Below are 23,177 nucleotides of genomic sequence, written 5' to 3'. Positions count from 1 at the left end.
GGGAGAGAAGCCATGTCTGTGGAGCTGCCCCAGAAGGCTGTCTGGGCTCCCAGGCCCTGGCTCTGGCACTAGAAGGGACCCTGGAGGCGGGCTGCATGAGGAAGTCAAGACCAGGGAGGCAGAGTCATGGAGGATCCCAGCTGGAGCGAGTCTAAGGTCCTCATTTCCCAAATGAGGGGATGGAGGCCCACAGAAGTAAGGGACTTATCTAAGGTCACTCACGTTGTCAGGTCTGAGGTGGGATCTGAACTCTCCTGTCACCTTCCCCCTGCCTCCCACATCCTGCCCTGATTGGTGCCTGCATGGCCTGGAGCAGACCCGAGGCATCCCCCCCACCCCCCTAGCTTTGCTGTCAGACAGTGTGGAATGGGCAGGCCTGGAGAGGGGCTCTGCTTCTGGCCTGAGGAGGAGCCTGGCCCAAGTCTCAGCAGGCCTGGGCGGAAGTGCGGAGGGGCCTCACAGCCCTCTCCAAGGCCCAGGAATTGGGCCAGTGGGGTGCAGGTGCAGGTGCAGGCTTCCCTGCTGGTTATCACAGGGACCCAGAGTGGGAAGGGCCCCGAAGCCCTGGGCATCACTCTGCCAGGCTGATCCGTACTCCATGAAGGACCCCAGCTGTAGCATCTCCAGAAAGTGGCCTCCAACCTCTGCTCAGCCACTCCAGTGACGGGGAGCTCACTACCTCCTGAGGCAGACCATTCTGTACTGAGACGCGTCTCATTGTTAGGATTTTTATCTAGCTGGAGTCTCAGAGTCTCAACCCGCCCCTTCACATCTACCCCTCCCCCTCTTGCTTCTGTCCTCAGAGCGTGGGCCGACCGGGTCTTCTCCTTCCTCTGCAGGGCAACCCCTGTCCTGCTCCTTCCCAGTCAAGGAGGCTCCATCCAGTGGGTGCTGTCCAGGGTCCTTCCTGAACCCAGTGCCCAGGCTGACTAACCCTGACAGAGGCAGCCTGGAGGGAGCCCGAAGGCCTTGGGCCGCCCCTTGGCTTGAATGGGAATGAGAGCATGAGCTCTCCCATCTTTGGCACTTGCTTCATGCTCGACAGCCACTGTCTCATTGTAGTCCAGGGCACTGAGGATTGCCGGGCGTCCTGCCCCAAACACCTCCTCAGGGACAGGAACAGTCGTGCATGAGACCCACCCCTTGTGCCCTTCACATGCATGTCCCTTGGTCTTAATGTGGTACCCTGCCATCCTGCACATCTGCACCCCTGGGTGTCTGTGCGTGTGCGTGTGTGTTTGTGTGTGCATGAGCAACAGAGAGAGAGAGAGAGAGAGAGAGACAGAGACAGAGACAGAGAGACAGAGGGACAGAGACAGAGACAGAGAGAGACAGAGAGACAGAAAGAGACAGGGACAGAGAGAAACAGAGACAAAGAGAAGACAGAGACAAAGAGGGAGAGAGACAGAGAGAGACAGACAGACAGACAGACAGAGACAGAGAGACAGACGGGGGAGAGAGAGACAGAGAGAGAGACAGACAGAGACAGAGAGACAGGGACCGAGAGAGACAGACAGGGAGAGAGACAGAGACGAGAGAGAGAAAAGAGGAGGGAGAGAGAGAGGTAGAGACAGACAGACAGATAGAGACAGAGACAGACAGGGGGAGGGAGGGAGAGAGAGAGAAAGAGAGACAGAGACAGAGAGACAGAGGGGGACAGAGAAATAGAGAGACAGAGACAGAGACAGAGAGAAGACAGAGACAAAGAGGGAGAGAGACAGAGAGAGAGAGACAGACAGGCAGACAGAGACAGAGACAGAGAGACAGACAGACAGACAGAGAGGGACCGAGAGAGACAGACAGGGAGAGAGACAGAGACGAGAGAGAGAAAAGAGGAGGGAGAGAGAGAGGTAGAGACAGACAGACAGATAGAGACAGAGACAGACAGGGGAAGGGAGGGAGAGAGAGAGAAAGAGATACAGAGAGAGACAGAGACAGAGAGACAGAGGGGGACAGAGAAATAGAGAGACAGAGACAGAGAGGGACAGAGACAGAGAGAGACAGAGACAGAGACCAGGGTAGCACTCCTCGTGTTGCCCAGGGCCTCTGGCCACAGTTAGCATGAAATGGGAAACTTCAATGTCTTGTCTTCTCTCTTTCCCACCCCATCCCTCTCTCCTCCGTCTTAGGGGCTTCCCTTGTCACCCAGCCTTCCCGTGCCTCCTCCAGTCACATTGCCACCCCTGGACACAGCCACCATGAGTTCACAGCCAGGCCTGGGCCAGGCAGAAGGAGCCCTCCTGTCTTCCTCAGGAGGTAACATGACCTCTAATGCAGGCTTTTTAGACCCTTTTGGGTGGGCGTGTAGAAGGGTTGGTCCTAGGTGGGGGTGTACCTTAACCTGAAAGGGAGGTTTGTGGCCCACAGAGCAAGCTGGGCCACAAAGGGAGCCCCACTCACCCCTAGGGTGGGGACTCGGATTCCTGCCAGTCAGCACTGGCTTAGGCCCACAAGGAAAACCAAGGAATGTCCTAGAAATGGGAACCTTCACTTCTGTCTCAGGTGGTTTTGCTCTTATGAGAGGCAGTGTGGCACAGTAGGCAGGGCACTAACCCTGATGCTTCCTACCTGTGTGGCAGGGCACTTCGCTGTGCTGTGCCTCGGTTTCCCTGTCTGTGAAAGCTTGGGAGCTGCATGTGAAGGTCCCTAAGTCTCTTTGGTTTCCAGAGCCATGCTGCTTCTCACACCTTTGCCTCATTTCCCTCTTCGGAGAGACCCAGGGAGGGAGGATGGCTGCTAGGAGGGGCAGGAGACAGCAGCTTCAGGGAGGAGGGGTGGTACAGAAAGAAGGACTGTGCCCATGACCTTGCCAAGCCAATCACGGGCAGAGAGTATCCAGTGTGTTGGGGGATGGGATCTTGGGGACCAGCTAGTCCAGCTCCCTCACTTTACAGCTAAGAGGCCAGAGGCCCAGAGAGGGGCAGCAGCTCATCCAAGGTCACACAGCTTAGGGGAGCCTGGGCTGGGTCATGAGAAGGGAAAGAAAAGGGTGCTGTTTTTGCATCTCGGGAGCCCCAAATGAGCCGTCGGACACTGTTGGCACTTGCTTGGGAAGCCTCGGCCTGGTCAGCCCAGCATGGCCACCCTGCCTGGCTCCCCGCTGGCTGTTCTGACAAGGAGAGAAGGCCCTGAGTCCTGACTGGCCAGACTGGCGTAGGAGATAGTAGCCAGGTGGGTGCCTCGCCGGCACATTGAACCCTCCCAGGGTCGGGGGCAAGAGAGGGACCCCCTTCAGTATGGCTGGCTTAGTTCTGCCCAGCATGGCCCTGGGGCTTCAGAGAAGGGCACCAGTGCCCCCTTGTGGGCTGACCGGGGGACACACTGCCCAGTGTGTGCTTCCTGCTCCTGCCTGGGGACCCTGCCTAGCATGGTGCTTGCCATGAGTGAGGGGACGCCGGCTACCCATGAGCCTGCCTCCCTTGGCAGCCGTGCCGTGTCACAGGAGTCAAGGGTACAGGTGGGGCCTCACAGGCATGGGACTGTGAGTGCAGAACGCTCATACAGCTCCAGACGTTTGGGACACATTAATAAGTTTTCCTTTTTTTTCCCCTCTGAATTATTTTCCCTTTTCTTGTCATAAGGTTTGGCTCCTTGAGGGAGGCTTGGGAGGATATATCAGAGTGGGGGATCACTACAAATTTATTTTAAAAAGAAGCTGTTGGTTTCTGAGAGTGGGCATCAAATGGCTAATGTGGCTGGCCAGGACCTTGGGCTTCCCTCTCTGGGCAGGCGGCTCTTTGACCCCCAGCAGTGCTCGGCCGCCAGCCCCAGGCTCATGACGGCCGCATCAGCTGCAGTAGTGGGGTGCCGCCCAGCCTCGGTGTCATGGGTCTAGCCTATAATGGACTCGGACTCAGAAGATCTGTGCTTGGACCCTGCATCTACCACGTGTGTGACTTGGGACATGGCTAAAGTGAGAGGCTTGGCCCAGCTGGACTTGCTGGCCCCTCTGATGGTCCTGGGAGCCCAAGGCATTGGTGATTGGTGAGCTGGGCAGCTCTACCACTTCCTGGGGGGCCACTGGGGGCCTCAGTGTCCTCCTCTGTACAAGGAGGGCCTTGGGCCATGTGGTGCCCGAGGCCCTTCCAGCTCGTGTCCCCAGTCACAGGCAGCTGCCGGTGACTCTGCTGCCTTGGGGCCTGACTGGCACCCATGGGTGTGCTGTTGCTTCCCATTTCAGTTCAGCTCAGCAGTGGAGAGGAGGGGGCCCAAGGCCCAGAGGATGTCATGAGGCCCGGAGGAGCTCAGGACCAGGACAGGAGAAGGACAGAGGTGAGGCCCGGGGGCTAGGCTCCCACCCGCCCCTCTCCCTTCTCAATGTGAGCTCGGGTGGCCGCCCCGCTCCACATGCAGGGCCAGTAGAAGGGGGAGCTGGGATCACTTTTCTGAAGCTGCTGTCCTGGGGCCATCTCCAGAATCCAGACCGGGGTTGGGGTGGGGGGCTCTGGCAGACCCTGCGGGCGGCCATGGCTTGGCGGCGGGGGGGGGGGGGCTGGGAAACCGCTGTCTCTATTTATGGAAGGTGTGTGTGGTCGTCAGTCAAGGAATGGGAAGGCATCTCCCTTCAGACAGTTGTTCTCTACCTGGCCTGAGGTAGAGAGGCAGAGGTGGGCTTGGTAGCAAGAAATCTCCTCCCAATTAAGGCTGGTGGGCAGTGGGATTGGCTGCCTCGAGAGATGTAGTAGAGAGGCCTGGGCTCTGGTATCTGACGACTTGAGGTCAAATCTGGCCTCAGACACTTACTAGCTGTATGACCCTGGGCAAGTCACTTAACTTTAGTTTGCCTCAGTTTCCTCTTCTGCAAGATGAGGATAATAATGGCAACATGGTTGTTGTAAAAATCAAATGAGATCAGAATTGCAAAGTGTCTAACCTAGTGCCAGGCCCCTAGTAAGCACTATATAAACATTAGCTGTTATGATGAGGTCCTTTTCGGCGGAGGGTCTTGAAGCCATGGCCAGGTGAGCACTTCTGGGTGACACCGGACAAGAGATTCTGAAACAGGGATGGATTAGGCCGGATGCCCCTGAGAATGCATGTCTGCCTCTGGCAGGGAGCAGGTGATACGGAGGGAGGTGTTGAGGTAAACCTTCCAAAGTCCAAACTCTATTTTAAAATTATCACTTGCTGTTCTTCATGAGCAGCTAAGAAGCCCCACTTCTGATCTTATGGGGCCTCCTCTGTTCCTACAACCTTTCACGTCCCTCCCGGCTCTGGGCCTGCCCATTCTGAGGTGCCCAGGCTGTGGCTCGCCTTGGTGTGAGGGCAGGAGGAAGGATGGATATGACAGGGTGGGCAGGTGGGCAGAGCCTGGCTAAGCAGGAATGGACAACAGTTTTCCCCTCCTGGAGGACTCCAACTCCCTAGACAAGGTGGGCCTGGAGAAGGCTGTGCACGGGAGGCCGCCAGGTAGTCACTATGCTGTTAAATTCAGTGGCCATCTGGGCAGGATGTGTAGCCACTAGTTAGTCCTGGCTTCTGGAAGTCTGGTCTGCTGACTTTTCCTGAGTTTGTGCCCTTGTCTCCTTGCATCCTTAGGAAGGCACCAGATCTGGGTCTCCAGGCTTAAAGGGACAGAAAGGTGAACCTGGGGCTCAGGGCCCACCCGGACCTGTTGGGCCTCAGGGGCCCGCCGGCCCTGCTATCCAGAGTCCAGATGGCTCCACGGTGCACCAGGTCCCTGGGCCACAGGGACCCCCTGGGCCACAAGGACCCCCTGGGAATAATGGAGAGCCTGTAAGTCAACATTTCACGCCATCCCTCCTAGTCTGGGGTCCTTTCTCAAAGTCAATGGGTTCCCTTAACCTGGGAAATGAGGCTGCCACAGCAACTTCCTCCTGATTGATGCTGAGAGGCTTCTGCATTCATCCCCTTCTTGCCTCAGGGTGAAGCTGTCTAACCAAGATGGCAGGGGGCTTTGAAGACCCCAGGAAAAACTGGGAGCCCACCTCTGGCAGTGGGCAGATTGGAGCAACAAAGCACACTTTGCTTGTAGAGTACCATGAGTCTAACAGTGAAAGAGTTTCTACTTCTCTACTGAAGGAAGGGAGGGAACTTGCTTTCCCCACCTTGGAAAACTGGAAGCAAAGGTTTCTTCTCCCTATGGCCAAATGAAGGGTCTTTGCTTTTCTCTGGAAGTTGGTATTTCCACCTCTTCCATATGTGAAAATAACAGTTTATTTCTTTACCAGGTTGAGGTTTTGCCAGTGCCCTAAGAACTCCGAGGAAACCCCATTCCAAGACATAACTATTAGTTGGTACTTACTCTCATTTTTGTCTTTTATTGCTCCTAGGGTGATCCTGGTGAGGACGGAAAGCCTGTAAGTTTTCCTTTCTTCATCTTTGATTTTTCTTTTAGTTATTTTTAAAATAGTGTGATTTTCAGGCTACATATTCATCTGGGAATTTGCTGTGCTGTGTGGTGTGAGATGTTGATCTAACCCAAATTTCTGCCAGAAAGCTTTCTGATTTTCCCAGCAGTTTTTGTCCAGTAGGGATCCTTCCCAAAGTTTAGTTGTCAAGTTTATCTGACGCTTTCTCCTTTGAGTGTTAAAGTGACAGAGTATCTGTTGAATTTTGAGACTCTCTGTAGGAGATTTCTGATTGTGCAAAGATGTGATCAAAGACACAGTTGTGGCTTTTCCTAGCTGAACTGGGTCTGTCATACCCTGTGCTTGCCACCCATGTATAGCCCAGCAAGGTGTGCAGTCTGCATCCTGAGGGAATGAGAGTCTGGCTCCCATGACAGGCCCCTGTGGACCTTGCTGCGGGTGATGCCCGCTACATCCCCGCTGCTCCTTCTCAGTGCCTCCCTCCAGGCTTCCACGGAGGGTCCGCCCAGCACTCTGAAGGCAGGCCTGTCTGCCGCTGGGTACCAGTGCTCCCTTGGGCTGCCCGGCTCAATTCCTTTGTCTTCCATGGCATGCATAGCTTCTTGCATACGAGTCATCACTGATGATGACGAGGCTCTCCATTTCCCTCTAAAACATGCACAGAATCATCCAGAATTTTGCTGTTGCAAAGTACCATCTAGACGGAAAGAAAAGACCCCTCCCCCTCCACGATGACCTTCCCAATACGTGTGGGTCAAGGATGGGCCTGAAGACCTTAGCAGAGTGGAGCACAGAAGGGGCTGCTATCAGCATCAAGAGACTAGTGAAATCATGGGTCTTTAAGTGGTTGGAAGTCTCTGTCATCTTGCCCTATTTCCCACCCCACTGCTTCGTTGGGGTGGTCTTGGGGAAGCTGCTTCTTAGTTCCTTTATCTGTGAAAGGAGATTGGCCCGGCTTGGGGGGGGGTGATGAGGCACTATTTCAGAACAATTGAGTAACGGGTACAAAGGGGCATAGACTATAGACCCGCTGGCAGTCAAGGCCAGGACACATTCCCTGGCATCCCATTGATCTTCCTGTCTTTCTCCTAGGGCGAGATGGGGCCTCAGGGTTTCCCAGGAACTCCGGGAGATGTGGGGCCTAAGGGTGAGAAGGTGAGGCAAAGACTTCCTGCTGGGAAGGGAGGATGGCTGGTTCAGGGCACCAGTTCTGGGCTACTTGAGCCTGAGGGCCTGGTGGACCCCTGACATGCCTTGTTCTCTGTTCACAGGGAGATCCTGGCACTGGCCCGAGGGGCCCTCCTGGCCCACCAGGGCCCGCGGGCCCTCCTGGACCTGCTTTCAGACTTGACAAGTTGGTGAGTTGGCCCTTTTGGGTATCACCCAGCAGGAGGGAACCTGCCTTGGCTGGTCTATTGGGAAGCAGGGTTTGGTTCTGTTATCATTAATAAGTGTGAGATGGGGAAGGGCTCAGCCCTTGCCTGAGGCAGTGGTAAGAGGTGGGCCAGCAGATGGCTCAGGATGAGGCTGGCCACCTGCGGTCACACCTGCTTACAGAGGTTGGCTTTGGGGTCCACGTCATCATGTTACCCCATGGTCCCAGTGAGCATCGTTAAGGCCACAGGGCCCACAGAGATGTGTCTGGAAGGCCAGAAGCATGGAGCTGGCAGGGCTTGGACGTCACGGAGCCTCAGCCTGAAGCCTCCTTGCCACCTGTGCAAAGGAAAGGTCACCACCTCCTGAGGAGGCCGCTCTCCTTGGCTGTCCCAATGGCAGGCTTAAATCACCACTCTGTGTCCCACCTGGAGGAAAGGGGAGGGCCAAGCAGGGCCAGGGAGGCTGGGAGGCCGGGGCCAGCTGTCAGCCCCTCAGCCCTGGAAGCACCTGTGCTGGCCCCGCCTCACAGCCTGGCTCTGATCCAGCCTGGTGCTCCCCAGCCCCTTCGTCTCAACCTCACGGGCTGAGAACCTGAGGCGCTTCCCCTCCCTTCTCACCCGGCCCTGAAGACCTTGCCAGGTGAGGCCGAGCTGACAGGGCCCTCGAGGCCTGTGACCATTACAGATGAGGCCCAGAGGAGACATGAGCTCATAGTGCTAGAGCTGGGAGGGCCCCCAGAGGCAGTGGGCCCAATGCCCTCACTTTACAGATGAGGAAACTGAGGCCCAGAGTGGTCACTTCCTTGTTCAAGGTCAGATAACCACAGGTACAGTTTGTTCACCACCTACTGCACACCAGGCACCAGCCAAGCAGGTCACAAACGTCACCTCACTGGGTCCTCACAACCACCCTGCAGAGCAGCTGCTGATATAATCCCCATCTTACAACTCAGGACGTGGAGGCCGACAGACTTTCCCAGGGTCGTCCAGCTAACAAGTGTCCGAGGCTTGATTTGAACTCAGAGCTCTGTGGATTACGGTGCCCCCTAGCTGCCTGAACTGCCCCAGGTGGGGAGTGAGCACGGGAGCCAGAATGGTGGTCTGGGTCCTTTGACCGGCCAGCAGGCTCCTCCCCAGCTGCCTCCCCTCTCACGTTTATCAGGTGGCTCGGATCTAGTTGATCATAATTGGCTAATGCTTGTTATTAATTAGCTAGTGCTTTCAGATGTCCAAGATGCCCCTCTTTGATCCAGGTAGCTCGGTGCCCACACTGTTTATATATGACTTTCTCATTGTTGGGCACAACCCCCTAGCCTCCCTTTGCGGGTTCTGCAGCTCAGTTTCCCCCCTTCCTATTCCTTACCATGAGGTTCTTTACTCGTCAGAACATTCTCTTGTCCAAAGAGAGACCCACCCCTCCATCTGGGAGTCAGTCATCCCTGAGAGCCCAGGCCCTTCCTGCCTGGCTGTGGTGGCAGAAGGTGGCAGAGCGGAGTTTAATACTTGAGACTGATGATTACACCAGGCAGAGATAGTCCCTCCACTGAGGCTGATTTCAATCCCTCCATGCCTTAGTAGATAATCTTCAGGGATTTTTGTGCCTGCCCTCTCCTCCAACCCTGACCGACAAAAAAAAAATCATCTTGTTGCAGCTGAGTATTGGAAGACAAGCTTCTGGGAGTGTAGCTGGGCTGGTCCCCATGAGGGACATAGGCTGAGTCCTGAGGTCACAGTAACTCATGAAAAAGACTGAAACAGGACAATGAGGTGGTGTAGTGGGTAAAGCACCAGCCCTGAATTCAGGAGGACCTGAGTTCAAATCTGGCCTCAGATACTTGACACTTATTGGCTATGTGACCTTGGACAAGTCACTTAACCCTCATTGCCCTGCAAAAAAGGAAAGAAAGGAAGGAAGGCAGGCTGAAACTCTGCTGTCCCAGGCCCCAAGAACACAGGCTGTCCCCCCAGGCCTCGGAGACAGACACACAGACAGAAAACTTTTCATCTCACCCCTCACCCTGTGCCCATCCTGCTGTGTCTAGCATTCCCTCATCCTTGTGTCTGCCTTTTGTTTGCTTGTAGACCTTTATTGACATGGAAGGATCGGGCTTTGGAGGGGATCTGGAGAGTCTACGGGTGAGTGGGCCTGGGAAGGGGCTGAGAGTCTTAAAAGGACTTGGGGAGATAAACTCGAAAGGTGATCCTTAGACCCCATTTTAGAGGTGGCTGGAGAAGGCGAACCAAGACCCCCTTATGGCCCTGGACACATTTTGGGTGACACTGATCCCCTGCTGTCTCCTATGCATCAAAGCTCATTGTATCCCTGACCTAGCTCCCTGGTTAGACTGTAAGCTGCTTGAGGGCAGGAGACCTGGCTTATGTGTCATATATGTCTTCCCCCAAAGTGGGGGAAGGAAGCGCCTGGGAGATATTTGCTGAATGAATGAATCAGTCCATTAAAGTAGGTCTGTGCTTCTTAAAGTAGGTCATTAGTCAATAATGGTAGTGGAGTGGAAACAAAAGGAAAGAGTCTTAAGCATGAAGGGAATCACTCTGATTGCGGATTGCTATTGGCTGAGAAGGGTCCGGCCACCTGGAAAGCCTGGCATGAATAGGTGTTTGTTGTGATGGAAGTGAGTGTTTAAGGGGCCTGGGTAGGGATGATTCTTTGGGTCCCATGTCTCATGAGTGAATGTGGTGGGTAAGCCAGGAATGTCCCGGGTCCACCTGGCAGTGCCTCTGGCACCAACCCACTCTGGAGTTGGCCCATTCCATGATGCAGTCATTCGTTTTCTTCTCATTCACACCCTCCAGGGTCCTCGAGGATTCCCGGGACCCCCAGGACCCCCAGGCGTGCCGGGCTTGCCGGGAGAGCCGGGTCGGTTCGGAATGAACAGCACCGATGGCCCGGCCCCCCCAGGTCTTCCTGGGGTACCAGGCAGAGACGGATCCCCTGGACCCCGAGGCCCCCCAGTAAGTCCCCTGTCCTGCCTGGCCCCCTCCACTGGGGGAATCCTAATCCTGACGACCTAAACGTTCATCTGTGGCTCTTGCTGCTCTCCTTTTTTAGAGTGTGCTCTCCTTGAGGGCAGGACTTGGCTTGCCTTTGGCTTCCAGAGCACTTAGCTTGGAGCTGGGCACACAGTTGGTGTGTCCTAGAGGCTTGGCAGTCATTCCTTCAGGGGTTATGGGTCAGATTCTGGCCTGTGTTACTGGGGGCTTATGGAAGGACTCTATTCTGCCATCCCATCTGGGAGGTGGTGGGGTACAGGGAAGGAGTCCCAGTGCAGAGTCAGAGGGCCTGGGTTTGAGACTTGCCTTTGACCCTTACTGTGTGACCTTGGGCAAGTCACTTAGCCTTGCTTCCGGGCCTTAGTTTCTTCCTCTTTACAAAGAGAGGCTGATCCTTGCTAGGCCCACGGCCCATTTATATAGATGGGAGCTGAACAGGAAGGACACTGTGCCTGAACAGCTGAGAGGTCAGCAGGAGCCACAGAAATAGCAGCCAAGCCAGAGAACCTCCCTTGGCTGACCTGGCTCTTGATCACAGACGCCGCCGGCTTGTTTTGCTTGTTTTTTTTGCAGGGCTCTGCGGGCCTCCCGGGAAAGGACGGGCAACAAGGGGAACAAGGGCAGAAAGGAGATCGGGTAAGGGGCCCAGGCCGGGCCAGGTCTGTGTGTCTCTGAGGACTGGAAAGGGTTGCCCTCTGGCCTGTGAGGGGCCTTCTGGAGATGACTCCTCCAGACGATGCCAACAATGAGCAGGCCCCCCTCCCCCTGCCCCCCAGGAGGCCGCCCACCTCTGTCTGACATCACAGTCAGGAGCAGTTGGATCCTTTGGGACTGGCTCTGAGTCAGAAAGCCCTGGGTTCAGGTCCCACCTTTAGCACTCCTGCCAGGGGGTCAGAGCTAAGTTGCTTCACTTTCTTCCTCTCTCCAATGAGAGGAGGGGGCTAGAAGCTCGCTGCCAGCCTATCCCCAGGTCCTTAGATACGTGCATGCACCCCCAGAAGACGTTGTCTCCCTGAGGACCGGGAGCATTTCAACATAGACCACAAGTGTCCTCAGACATGTGCTTTGGCCCCAGTGGGGCAGAGAACGGCCTTGCTGGGAAGCTGGTGGCTTGTTAGATTGAGGGGCAGAAGCGAGGCTGCCCGCTGGGTCCACTGAGCTTCCCAGCCCTCCCCAGGGCTTTACAAAGCTGTGTCCTCGAGGCTCTTCACCTTTGGTGCCCCCGCCCCTGCCCCCCCCCCCCCAAAATGGAGGGCCTGCCTTGGGACAAGGAGCGTTCAGCACGCCGTCCCGCACCTCTCTGCCCAGAGGCTTCCTCAGACTGAGTCTGTTTGTTTTCTGTGCCGGGCCCAGTGCTTGATGTATAGCAGTCACTTAGCAAATATTTATTGAATTGAATTCAACTGTAAAAATGCCACTTAAGTTGGGCACTTGCCCCAGCCTGCCATTTTGAAAGAAAGACCTTCTGAAGTAGACCCAGCTTCCAACCCCCTGCAGGACGCAGGCTGCCCATAGGTCGCAGGCAGCAACCAGTCAAGCCTTGGGGGCTGGTGGCTAAGGGCCCAGTGACTCGGCCCCAGGCTGCAGATTCCTTTCACCGTTGGTCTGATGAGACAGATTGCCCAGCTCCTGGTAGGTGCTTCCTACCGCTAGATGCCTTGATTCTCCCCTTCTTTCTCTTTGCAGGGCGATGTGGGCTCCCCAGGACCAAAGGTATGAGGGAACCTGCTTTTCTCACTGGCTGGTTGTAGAGTGAGTCAGCGTGGGGGCACTTGGGGCAGATTGGCTGCGGTTGTCCGACATTTGAGGGGCAGGAATTTGTGCCATTTTGCTCCCAGAAAAACAGAACAGGAAGCATGTGGGGAGGTGGAGGTGGGGGTAGAGGTGGAGTTTGGGAGTCAGATTGAAGCCCAGTGTAAGGAAAATCTTCCTGACAGTTCCATCTGCCTATTAAAAATGAAGTCGACTGCTTCATTAAGTAGTGAGCTTCCCGTCCTCAAAGGTGGCTTCCAGGCAGAGGCTGGGTGACTGCTGGTTGGAGAAGGCCATTCATCCTTCAGGGAGTAGGTAGCACCCAAGACCCCTTCCCAGCCTGGGATCCTCAGATTTGTGTGGATCATGAAGCAGCCCCGCCTTCTGGGCTGACTCAGGCATTGTTGGGGAGCAGCAAAGCTCCCTGATGATCACAAAACAACTGACTGTCCTTCCAGCGTCCTCATCTATTAAGTGGGAGAAATGGGAATCCTTGAAAGGAGGTGCTGCCGCTTGGACCCCCTCTGATGGCAGAGAGCCGACTCCTCCAGATGAGGAGCAATGCGAGGCCTTGTTGGGAGCGTGGCCTCTGGGGGGCGGCCAAGGTCCTTCTCTAAGGGGGCCTGTCTTCTTCTTACAGGGCAGCAAGGGTGACACTGGCCCAGCGGGCATTCCAGGGGAAACAGGCTTGGCGGGTCTCCCTGGACCAATGGGCCCTCAGGGGCTGCCGGGCCCCCCTGGCCCTCCAGGGCCTCCTGGGCCAGGCTGGGCAGCTGGATTTGTAAGTATGAACCCGGCCCTTTTCTCCCCTCAGCCTTCTCCTGATGGCTAATTGACATCTTGTCTGAACTCAGTGGGAGTCTGGCAGGCTCCTGGGCATGACCCCTGGATTCGATGTCTCCCTCCCTCCCCCCACCCTCCGCCATCCCTGGGGCTTAGGGGGTTTCTGTTTGCCTGAAGCCTCCTCACTTAGATTGGCTTGGAATGAGGGGGGTTGGGGGGGTCGCTCAGACACTCCTAATTGAGGATCAAGTTGTTTTACAGCCCCCCCCCATCCTCCCACCCAACCACACGTTATCCACAACCGGGTTACCTCTGACACATGCTAGAGAGAACTGGGGGACATGGCAGCCACCCCACTCTGATATCTGTTCTGTTGAATGGCACGTGAGGTCATGGACGGCCTGTGTCTTAGACACCAGAGAGCTGCTTTTCTTGGTGGAACCCCCCAGGGGAGCATGAAATGCCCTTAAATCATACCTCATGTATCTGTGGCTTTGCCCATGTGGGCACTCGCTCCATTAAAGCTGTCCCCTGCCCACCAGTGGCTTCAGATGTAGTCTGGGGGAGGAGCCATGCCAAGAAATGCATCCCGAGATCAGCCAGGTCAGTCTCTGGATGGCCCAGGATTGGGCCCAGACTCTGGGCAGTTTTGGCACACGGTGGGCCCTACCAGAGCACAGGCTGGGCTTGGAGAGCTTTGTGAGAGAGCTCAGGGTCATCTCTGTACCCCAGGGACCCTTCCTTATGCAAGCCAGGCTGCTCCTGGTCCTACCTGGGCCCCACCTGAGCCCCACCTGGGTCCCAACTGGGCCCACCTGGGTCCTGCTTGGACTCTACCTGGGCTTTTTGTTGGATTCCGGCAGAGGGGCCTTACCAGCCAGCAATACCCCCCCTACACCTCCCCCCCATCCCCTTGGCCCAGCAGCTTTAGCCAGTCCACATTCATTAATTCAGTTGAACCCAATTCGTGGCTGGTTATTGAGCCACCATGAATGGGGGAGGTCCTTCTCCAGAAGCTGCCCCACCAAGTTCCATCCTCCTGAGATAAGCTCCACTCATTTCCTAGACCCTTCCCCAGCTTTTTAGCCCAAGGTCACCTGCAGGACCCAGGGGCCCTTCCTGTCCCCCCTCCTGGGATCGGTTGCCCCGGGGCTCTTTGCCCCTCTCCCTGGGCCAGGCTTGGCCATACTTTGGCTCTGTGGAAGCCTAGCCTACAGGTGTCTATGCTTCTCCTAGGATGACATGGAAGGCTCTGGGGGGCCGTTCTGGACCACCACCCCCGGCACACGAGGGGCAGAAGGGCCGCAGGTACTGATGAGTCTGGGGGGCGGGCGAGCTGACTGTGGGGGGCCCCTCTGGGATGGCTCTGAGATGCTGCTCGGTGATGCCTGGCAGCAGTTTGCCTCGTGCTGCTTGTGGGAAAACTAGCCTGGTCCCTCAGGAGGAGGGGGAGGGGAGCCCACCCCCTCACCTCAGCAGCCATTGCCTTCCTTTCCTTCTAAGGGGGAGGGTCTGAGCTGAGGCCCAGCCTGGGCAGATGGATGCCCACAGGGCCCCAGAGCCAGAGCAGACAGGGCTGTGAGGCCATGCAACCCAAGCCCCTCTAGGACTGGGCAGATCGATGCCCACAGGGCCCCAGACCCAGAGCGGGCAGGGTTGTGAGGCCATGCAACCCAAGCCCCTCTAGGACTGGGCAGATCGATGCCCACAGGGCCCCAGACCTAGAGCGGGCAGGGCTGTGAGGTCATGCAACCCAAGCCCCTCTAGGACTGGGCAGATCGATGCCCACAGGGCCCCAGACCCAGAGTGGGCAGGGCTGTGAGGCCATGAACCCAAGCCCCTCTAGGACTGGGCAGATCGATGCCCACAGGGCCCCAGACCCATAGCGGGCAGGGCTGTGAGGCCATGCAACCCAAGCCCCTCTAGGACTGGGCAGATCGATGCCCACAGGGCCCCAGACCCAGAGCGGGCAGGGCTGTGAGGCCATGAACCCAAGCCCCTCTAGGACTGGGCAGATCGATGCCCACAGGGCCCCAGACCCAGAGCGGGCAGGGGCTCCAAGCCCTCCCCTTCCAGAGTTAGACAGATGGTTAGTAGTAATTAGAATCTAGAAGCAGTGGCCAGGGTAAGGTTCAGCTGCTATGAGAGGGTTGGTTGTCTGAACAAATGGGGCGTTCAAGAGAAAGAGAATTTACAAAATAAGGCCGAATGCCACCAGCCTTCCCTTTTGGCACTTAAAATTTGCACCTCTCCATTTCCCTTCTGCTTATGCCCCCTGTTAGTCAATCAGCAAACACTACAAGGACTCCCCACTGGGCTCCATGCTGCGCTTTGACGATACCCTTTGTCCCGCCCCTTCCTCCTTGTGAGAGCCTCAGATGCTCAGCCCTCCCTAGGCATGGAGGGAAAGCTTAGCTCCTAACACACTTAGTGCCTTCTTTCCATGTCTGATGGGCATCACCAGTCCATGGACAGTTTCCCATAACACAGCCTGCTTGTTGTTGATGGTGGGTTTCCTTCTCTCCCCTAACAGGGACCACCTGGATTTCCTGGGCCCAAGGTCAGGAAGCATTTTTAATCTCGGTTTTAAGTGACTTTGCCTGAACTTGTCTACTGTAGCCTTGATGGAACATTCATTTGGGGGGAGTATGGGGTGGGGGAGCTCCTCTTGTTCCCGATAAAATAGAAGTGAATCTATTTTCAGTAGAGGGAGAAAGGCCACCAATGACTAGGGACTGTGGGAAATGGGTCTCAAATGTGGGAGGGGGGCTGCCAAGGCAGCAGGCAGGGCCCTGAGAACAGGCGTACCTCTGCCCCCTGAAAAGAGGGGGCTTGAACTGCCCCCTGGCCACTCAGTCCTGGGCTAGAATTCTCACAACAATCCATCCCAGACATAAAAGGAATGGGAAAGAGCCATGGAGTCCAATGACTTGGGTTCAAATCTTGCCTCGGCCGTTTAGTGCCCCTGGGACCTTGGGAAGTCACTTCATTTCTTGGCCTCGATTTCCTCTTTTTAAAAAAAATTATTTTATTTTATTTTATTTTATTTTATTTAATTAATTCATTTATTTATTTTGTGGGGCAATGAGGGTTAAGGGACTTGCCCAAGGTCACACATCTAGTAAGCATCAAGTGTCTGAGATCATATTTGAATTCAGGTCCTCCTGAATCCAGGGCTGGTGCTCTATCCACTGCACCACCCAGCTGCCCCTTGATTTTCTCTTTGGTAAAATGAGGAGCTTGGAGGAGGCAGGGGCCGAGGAACCCTTTCAGTCCCTTGACCGGCCCCCTTGGGTCTGCTACGTCTGTCTAGCAGGGCTTCTCTGGAGATTCTGTGTGATGGAGCCCCCCGGGAAAGTGTCAGAGATCTGACCCCCTCCAAGGCCTCATGTTCAAATTGTGGGCTTGGTGGAGGTGGGCGTGAGAACGCCCCCTGCTGCCTGGCCATGAGGCACAGTGAGCGGGCCTGATCACCAGCCACTGCAGCCTCCTGGTCCATGTGGAGTGGGAGCGGGGGAGAGGCCGTCATGGCTAGCCTGCATTCACCATTGCCTCGCACCTGATTTGTCCATTTCAGGGTGACCGTGGCATAGTTGGACAACCTGGAGAAAAGGTGAGGGTGCTCTGGTCAGACCGAGGAAGGCAATAGGCAGCTGGTGCCCAGCCCGACATGCCCTGGGGGTTGGGGACAGGGTCCCCCGCTAGGGGGTCAGAACACAGCTCAAAGGGCTCGGGCTCCTCCTCACACGGGTCACCTCTGGGTGACTCTCCACTCCCCATCCCTCCATGTCTCCCCCTCTCCTCGTGGCCTCTCCTCCTCTCTTTTCCCAACAAGGTTTTTCTCCCAAATGTTTCCCCCCGCCCCACTCTTTTGGGCACACACACTGCCCCACGGCACACCCATGACCCCAGCAGCCTGGCAACACCCCATGCTTGCTGCTGGCCCAGCATGTGACAGCACGGTGCTGGGCCCCATGGGGGGACTTCAATGAGGCCTGCAGAGTTTATACCCTAGGGTGTGTGTAGAGGGGAAGAGTTGAAAGCCTGCACTCCACAGCCTTGAATGCACAGCAGAATGGGGAATGAATAGGATGAGTATCTTCTTAAAGAAAAGCAGGCCCAGGTCGCAGAAAACCCACTCACTGAATTTGGTCAGAAACCCTAGGTTCGAATTTTGCCTCTGGCCCTTGCTCCCTATGCACTCTTGGCCATGTCTTTCCCCCTGCTAGTTTGTCCATCTGGACATTGGGAGAGGGGTTGTGGGAGGGCGGCCCCTGAGCTGTGATAATCCTGTGATGATTCCTTCAGTGCAGAGGAGGGGTCGGGTGGGATCAGAGCAGCCTTCCTGGAGGTGGGGCACGCATAGGATTTGGGACGTCAGCACAGGGCGAGGACATGGGTGGGACTGGGTTAGGTGAATTCTGGGGCATCCCCAGAGGGTTGCCACACCCCCACCTGCCCCAAAGGGAAGTCCAGGGTGGGCACCGGCTTCCTCTCTCCTAGGAAGGCCAAGAGGGCAGAATCACTGCCAAATTGGGAAAGGGCATGTGCTCACCTATGTGATCCCCCTCCTCATTTCAGGGTGATCCCGGCTTTCCTGGGCTACCGGGGAGTGAAGGCGTGCCAGGGCCACAGGTAAGGCCTGGGAGGGTGGCTCAGAGAGCTGGGCAGCAAGAAGGGAGGGAGTGCAGCCCTCTGGGCCTTTTGGCTTCCGCTCTGGCCCTGGAGGGCCTCCCGGTACCTTGCCCAAGGGCACATGACTTCTGGGGGCACCCTCCTGCCAGTGTCCACAGTGTAGGGCTGCCCTGCCCTCTGGCTCCCCCCAGGATCAATGCCCTCCAGAAGGCAGAGAAGGAGTGAGCCGGAGCATGACTTAACCCCCCAGGCAACCAACTAACATTAAACACCTACTATGCGCTGAGCCAGGTGCCCTTCTGGGGAGACAGAGCTTTTAGATGTGCCACAGCCAGGGAAGCCCGTGGGACCCACTGCAAGAGGCTCGAGGGTCCAGGATAAAGGAGGCTGGCCCTGGAGTCAGCAGGCGGTCACCTGGAGGCTAGAGGCAATGATGGCCCAGGACCTAAGTCCCACGGGGGCAGCTGTGACGGGAAGTGCGTTAGAAACAAGCACTGCTTTGTGCCTTTATGCTGCGGCAGGAGGGTGCAGTGGTTTCTGGCCCCAGCCCCTGCCCAGGCCTCTGGTCTCGGGCCCGCTCTTGGCCTCAGTTTCCAATCCTGTAAAATGAAGAGTTTAGGCCGGCCAGTGCAGAGTCTTTGCTCGGTGCCCCTACCTGGAGGGTCATGGGCCTCTTCCCCATGTCAGACTCTGCTCTGGGAAGCTTCGGAATCCCCTCCCACATGTCTGAATGACCACCTTTATTTCCCTGCAGGGACCCAAAGGGGATTCTGGAATCCAGGGGCAGAAGGTAGGCGAGACATCAGCTTCTCGTTTTTGTCTTTTGCCCGATGGACGGTAACCCCCTCCCCCCCATGCCAGGGGCTCGCCTGGGGCTCACCCACGGCCAGGACGTGGGCATCTGAGGAACAGATGGGAGGCGCCCTGGTGTCTCAGACTGTGATGTTGGGCAGGTCCCTTGAACCCTCTGGGACCTCAGTTTCTCCCTCTGTAAAGTGGAGAAGTTAGCCTCAGTGACCTCTAAGGGTCATTCCAGGGTGAAATGCTGATCTTGTCACCTGTGCCTAGAGCATGAGCTGCAGGTTGGGAGGGTTAGGGTTAGATGGAGGATGCCAGATTCCCCCCACACACACACACACTATTTTGAAGGGGCTGAGGCCATCCCATTGCATGGAAGCCTCTTGGGGTGACATTGCCCCCACTGCCTTGATTTCCCTTCTACGTCAGTGCTGGGGCTGTGAGGGGTGGTGGTGATGGGGGCACAGTTTGACTGGCATTGAGGTGAGGGCAGCTCCCCGGGTGCAGCCTGAGGAAGAAGCTGCCCCCGAGCCGGCTCGTCCTCTCCCCACTACCCCAGCCCTTTCTGCCCTTTTCAAACCTGCATCATGGGGATGCCACCATCCAGATGTTTGGGTCAGTGTCAGAGAACCTGGTTCTCAGGCAGGGAAAAGCTGAGGGATTTCATCATTTTCTTCCAGGGAGAACCAGGGAAGGATGGTGTGGGGCAGCCTGGGCCTCCTGGGCCTCCTGGGCCTCCAGGAGAGGTGACCTACATATCGGAGGAAGGGGTAAGGACCAGCTCCGGGATCCGCCTGCTCACCTCCTCCCCAGCTGTGCTGTAAGGCAGGGCCACTGCAGAAGGCTGCAGAGGAGCTGGAGATGCTGGTCAGATGGCATGTGCGCGTGTGTCCTGTGACTGACCCGAGTGCTCAAGGGGTCCCCGGAGAGGCCACAGTGCCGGCATCCTCCTCGACCCTGGGTGTAGACACCAGGACTCTCTAATACTGAAAGCCAAGGCAGCTGTGATGCATGGGTGTGTCCAGTCCCCTGATAGAGGTGACCAAGGAGGGCAGGTCTATCCACGTCCCCTTCCATTGCCATCCAGACTGCCCCCGCCTCCTCTTTCTGGGGCTCACTCACAGCCAAGTGCCCTGAAAGGGGCTCAGCCTGCAGGAGAGCTCAGAGGAACCACGCTGGCCCCAAAATAACCAACGGCCCTGGGTTCAGATCATGGGACTACTGTTTCTTACCACTGACCTTGGGATGGGAGTCTCAGATCCCTTCCAGCTGTAAAGCCATGAGAGCAGTGGCCAGGCAAGAATCACAGGGGAGCAATGAATGTTTTAGGAGGAAAAATTAAATTGCCCTGAGATTGCCCCTGCAGGGAAATAACACTTTAGAGTTAGCCTCGTGCAGTAACCTTCTCTGGGGGGTTTGCCCAACATTGCATGGGGCATAGAGGAGTGTGGAGCTCCCCCCCACATTTAAGCAAACATAATCAATGCAACCTGAGTAAGAAGGGATGTTGACAATTGGGAGGGAAGGACCCAAACCACAGTCTTTGTGCCCAATATCTCTGGTGACTGTGCACAACACATAGGGAGCTAGCACCAGGCTGTGAGTGCTCCCCATGCCTGACCAGGGGGCTAATGCCAGGCTGTGAGTGTTCTCCATGCCCAACCAGGGAGCTAATGCCAGGCTGTGAATGCTTCCCATGCCCAATGCTGCCCAGAGAAGGGCAGCTTCGAGCTCAGATGACTTCTTCTTCTTTGGAGGGAGTGTTTGCTGAGGCAGGGAGTTTACTCTCTTTCTTTGGGAAGGTTTGTCACCAGAAGGGATCACTGCAGAGGTTAGGCACTTAAGGTGGCACATGCCCGTTATTAGGAACAGCTGCCTTCTAGGAGACCTCGTTCCTTGGAGATGGCTTTGGCAGATGGGGGCTTTGTGGTCAAGAGTGAACATCCCTAGGGGCAGCAAGGTAGTGCAGTGGTTAGAGCTCCGGCCCTGGAGTCAGGAGGACCTGAGTTCAAATCCAGCCTCAGACACTTAACACTTACTAGCTGTGTGACCCTGGGCAAGTCACTTAACCCCCATTGCCTCACTAAAAAAAAAAAAAAAAAAAGAGTGAACATCCCTCCCTGGGAGTGGCTAAAACTATGGGGAGTTGCTGGAGGCTGGTTTGTTAAGAGAAGCTTAAGCCTAAAACCTGCCGAGCCACTGCCCAGCATGATCTTGGGTTTTTGACCCTGAAGGGGGAGGGCACCAAGAGACGAACATGTGGAATTTAAATCATCTTTTCTTCTCTTCTGTCGGTTTAAAGAAAACATTTGCGAGCATCCTAGGGCAAGAGGTACGTGGCCCGTTTCATTTTTTGGGCATCCTGGCTTCTGGCCATGGTGCTTTGCAGGGGGACCAGCCTGTGGCTTCTTGGATGTGGGATGTCACGTGCACACTTTTCTGAGAGCTAACACTGGCTTGTTGGTTTTTCCCCAGGGCAGACCCGGCTATGCTGGATTCCCAGTAAGTGGCTGTCACCCCCTGTCTACCACTATGCCCAAGAGACTCCCTCTGCTCTTGCTAAACTTCAGCGCCATTCATGGCTTATTGGTTAAGCCAAGAACGTCAGTCAGTCTCTGTCCCTGTGCCCATTGCAAGGCACTGAGTGTGAGGTTTCGTCAGGTCTCTAACTGGCAGTGCCATTCCAGGGTGACAGGCATCACCTGCTCTTAGAAGCACGTACTAGGCACAATGCCACTGTTTCCCTGGGGAAAAGCTCCAGGGGCATGTCAAAATCACCGGCTTCCACACAGAATGTCAGGGAGGAGGGACCTTGGAAGCCCCTTGGACCACTCCAATCCACCCTAGGGTGCCACCACACCTCTCCTGTCATTTTATTGGGGGGATTCCCTCGTATAGAGGCATACATAGATCTACAGAGTCTAGCATGCAAACACAGCACACATCTAACCTGCTGACTGGTGGGCTATCTCCTTAGGTGAGGAAGGTGAAGAAGTATTGTCCTTGTTGGGTTGGTGGGAATAACCCTAGAACAAGGACTTCTAAAGCCAACTCTAGCCCTGGGTTATCTGCATGGCCTCGGAGTGGGCCCTTCGCCCCCTTGGAGCCTCAGTCCCTTTCTTTATAAAGTGGGAATGATCATGCCCAGCCAAGTTTTCTCCTTGGGGATGGGTAACAGGCAACAGAACTTGTAGAGGCACCTTTCTGGGTCGTCTTGGGATCATGGGGCACACACCTCTGAATGGCCACAAGAAAGGCCCCTGCAGGATCATAAGGGGGTACAGGGAGGGGTAGGCACTTCATCACCTCCATCACATCTCTACTGATCCCCCTCCTTTCCAGGGCCCAGCTGGACCAAAGGGAGAGATCGGCGCTGAAGGGCCGCAGGGTTCCCCAGGAGCCAAGGTAAGAGAATCAAGAGGCAGAGGGAGGTGAGTGATGGTCTGGTTCTGAATGCTGTCGCCAGACCCCACGGAGCCTTGACTTCCTCTGGTGCATGATGGGGCTAACCCTCCTTGCACTTCTCAAACATTTGGAAAGGGCTTGAGCTCTGAGACTGGGACAAAATCACGCTCTCTGCCCGATGAAGAGATTCCCTCTTAGTCTCCTTTTTAATCCCTGTCTGTCCTTTCCTTCCCAACATTAGGGGGAGAAGGGCGAGCCGGGGAGCGTCCTCACACTTGCTGAAAAAGGAGCCAAGGTTAGAAGGGGCTTGTCTGGCCTGGATTTGGTTTGGGATCAGTCGGATTGTTGCCCTCCCTTTTTCTCTGGGTGCCCAGGAGTGGAGATGCCAGGGAACGAGATTAGCATTCATGTTAGTCAGCGAGGTCTCCAAAGAGAGCACAGGGGAGGAGAATGGGAGCTCCCTGCTCCGGGGCCCTCCCGGCAGCCAGGCCCTGGCCCATCCTCCCCTTCGTCCCTGCCCACTCTTTGCCCGGCCTGAGCCATCCTCTGAGTCCCCCGGGCTGTTTCCAGCCTCCTTCCTTTGCTCACTCTCAGCCAGCTTGCCCGAACAGGGGCCGAGGAGGGCCCAGTTAACCCCTTCATCCTTCATGGCTACGAGCCACGTGGACTCTTACACATGGTATTGCACATGTGACATGGGTCACACCTACCTCTGTGCTCCTACAAACTCAGGCCAGACCCTCGTCTCTGGGAGTGAGCCTTCCTCAGAAAGGAGGGGATTGACCTAAAGGGCCCTGAACTACATTTCAGCCCCAGAGCCTTTTGGCCTGGGCATGTGGTGCTGTCTGTGGTGCTGAAACTGTGGACCTGCCCCCGGCCAAACAGAACTTTAGGCCCATGGGGGGTTGTGTCCCAGGGACAGGACATGAAGCCCTGTGGTCTGGGCCTGTGACTGAATGTAGAGCGGGGCAGACAGGAGCCCCAGCCCACCGGCTCTGTCCCTAGTCTCATCCACAGCTCAGTAGGCCTGGAGAGCTGCCTGGCTGACCCTCTGAGGCACCGAGTCAGCTCTTGGACAGGTGTT

At 56.2% G+C, this 23,177-nt stretch overlaps 1 protein-coding gene across 3 annotated transcripts in view; it reads left to right on the top strand.

The window, feature by feature from the left end:
* COL18A1 (collagen type XVIII alpha 1 chain) overlaps nt 1-23,177 on the top strand; it is a 138,192-nt gene that overhangs the window by 101,398 nt on the left and 13,617 nt on the right. For all 3 annotated transcript variants that reach the window (XM_044000302.1, XM_044000301.1, XM_044000300.1), the window contains 21 exons: nt 2,130-2,256; nt 4,181-4,272; nt 5,539-5,736; nt 6,294-6,320; nt 7,425-7,487; nt 7,604-7,690; nt 9,791-9,844; nt 10,523-10,681; nt 11,294-11,356; nt 12,407-12,433; nt 13,113-13,253; nt 14,492-14,563; nt 15,789-15,815; nt 16,833-16,868; nt 17,837-17,890; nt 18,645-18,680; nt 19,369-19,458; nt 20,991-21,020; nt 21,164-21,190; nt 22,031-22,093; nt 22,335-22,388. In XM_044000302.1, coding sequence (XP_043856237.1) covers nt 2,130-2,256; nt 4,181-4,272; nt 5,539-5,736; nt 6,294-6,320; nt 7,425-7,487; nt 7,604-7,690; nt 9,791-9,844; nt 10,523-10,681; nt 11,294-11,356; nt 12,407-12,433; nt 13,113-13,253; nt 14,492-14,563; nt 15,789-15,815; nt 16,833-16,868; nt 17,837-17,890; nt 18,645-18,680; nt 19,369-19,458; nt 20,991-21,020; nt 21,164-21,190; nt 22,031-22,093; nt 22,335-22,388 — 1,527 coding nt within the window. The remainder of the gene's footprint in view (nt 1-2,129; nt 2,257-4,180; nt 4,273-5,538; nt 5,737-6,293; nt 6,321-7,424; nt 7,488-7,603; nt 7,691-9,790; nt 9,845-10,522; nt 10,682-11,293; nt 11,357-12,406; nt 12,434-13,112; nt 13,254-14,491; nt 14,564-15,788; nt 15,816-16,832; nt 16,869-17,836; nt 17,891-18,644; nt 18,681-19,368; nt 19,459-20,990; nt 21,021-21,163; nt 21,191-22,030; nt 22,094-22,334; nt 22,389-23,177) is intronic.

Source organism: Dromiciops gliroides, chromosome 4 (assembly GCF_019393635.1).
Source record: "Dromiciops gliroides isolate mDroGli1 chromosome 4, mDroGli1.pri, whole genome shotgun sequence".
Lineage (NCBI taxonomy): Eukaryota > Metazoa > Chordata > Mammalia > Microbiotheria > Microbiotheriidae > Dromiciops > Dromiciops gliroides.
This window is presented reverse-complemented; position numbering and strand designations above follow the sequence as displayed.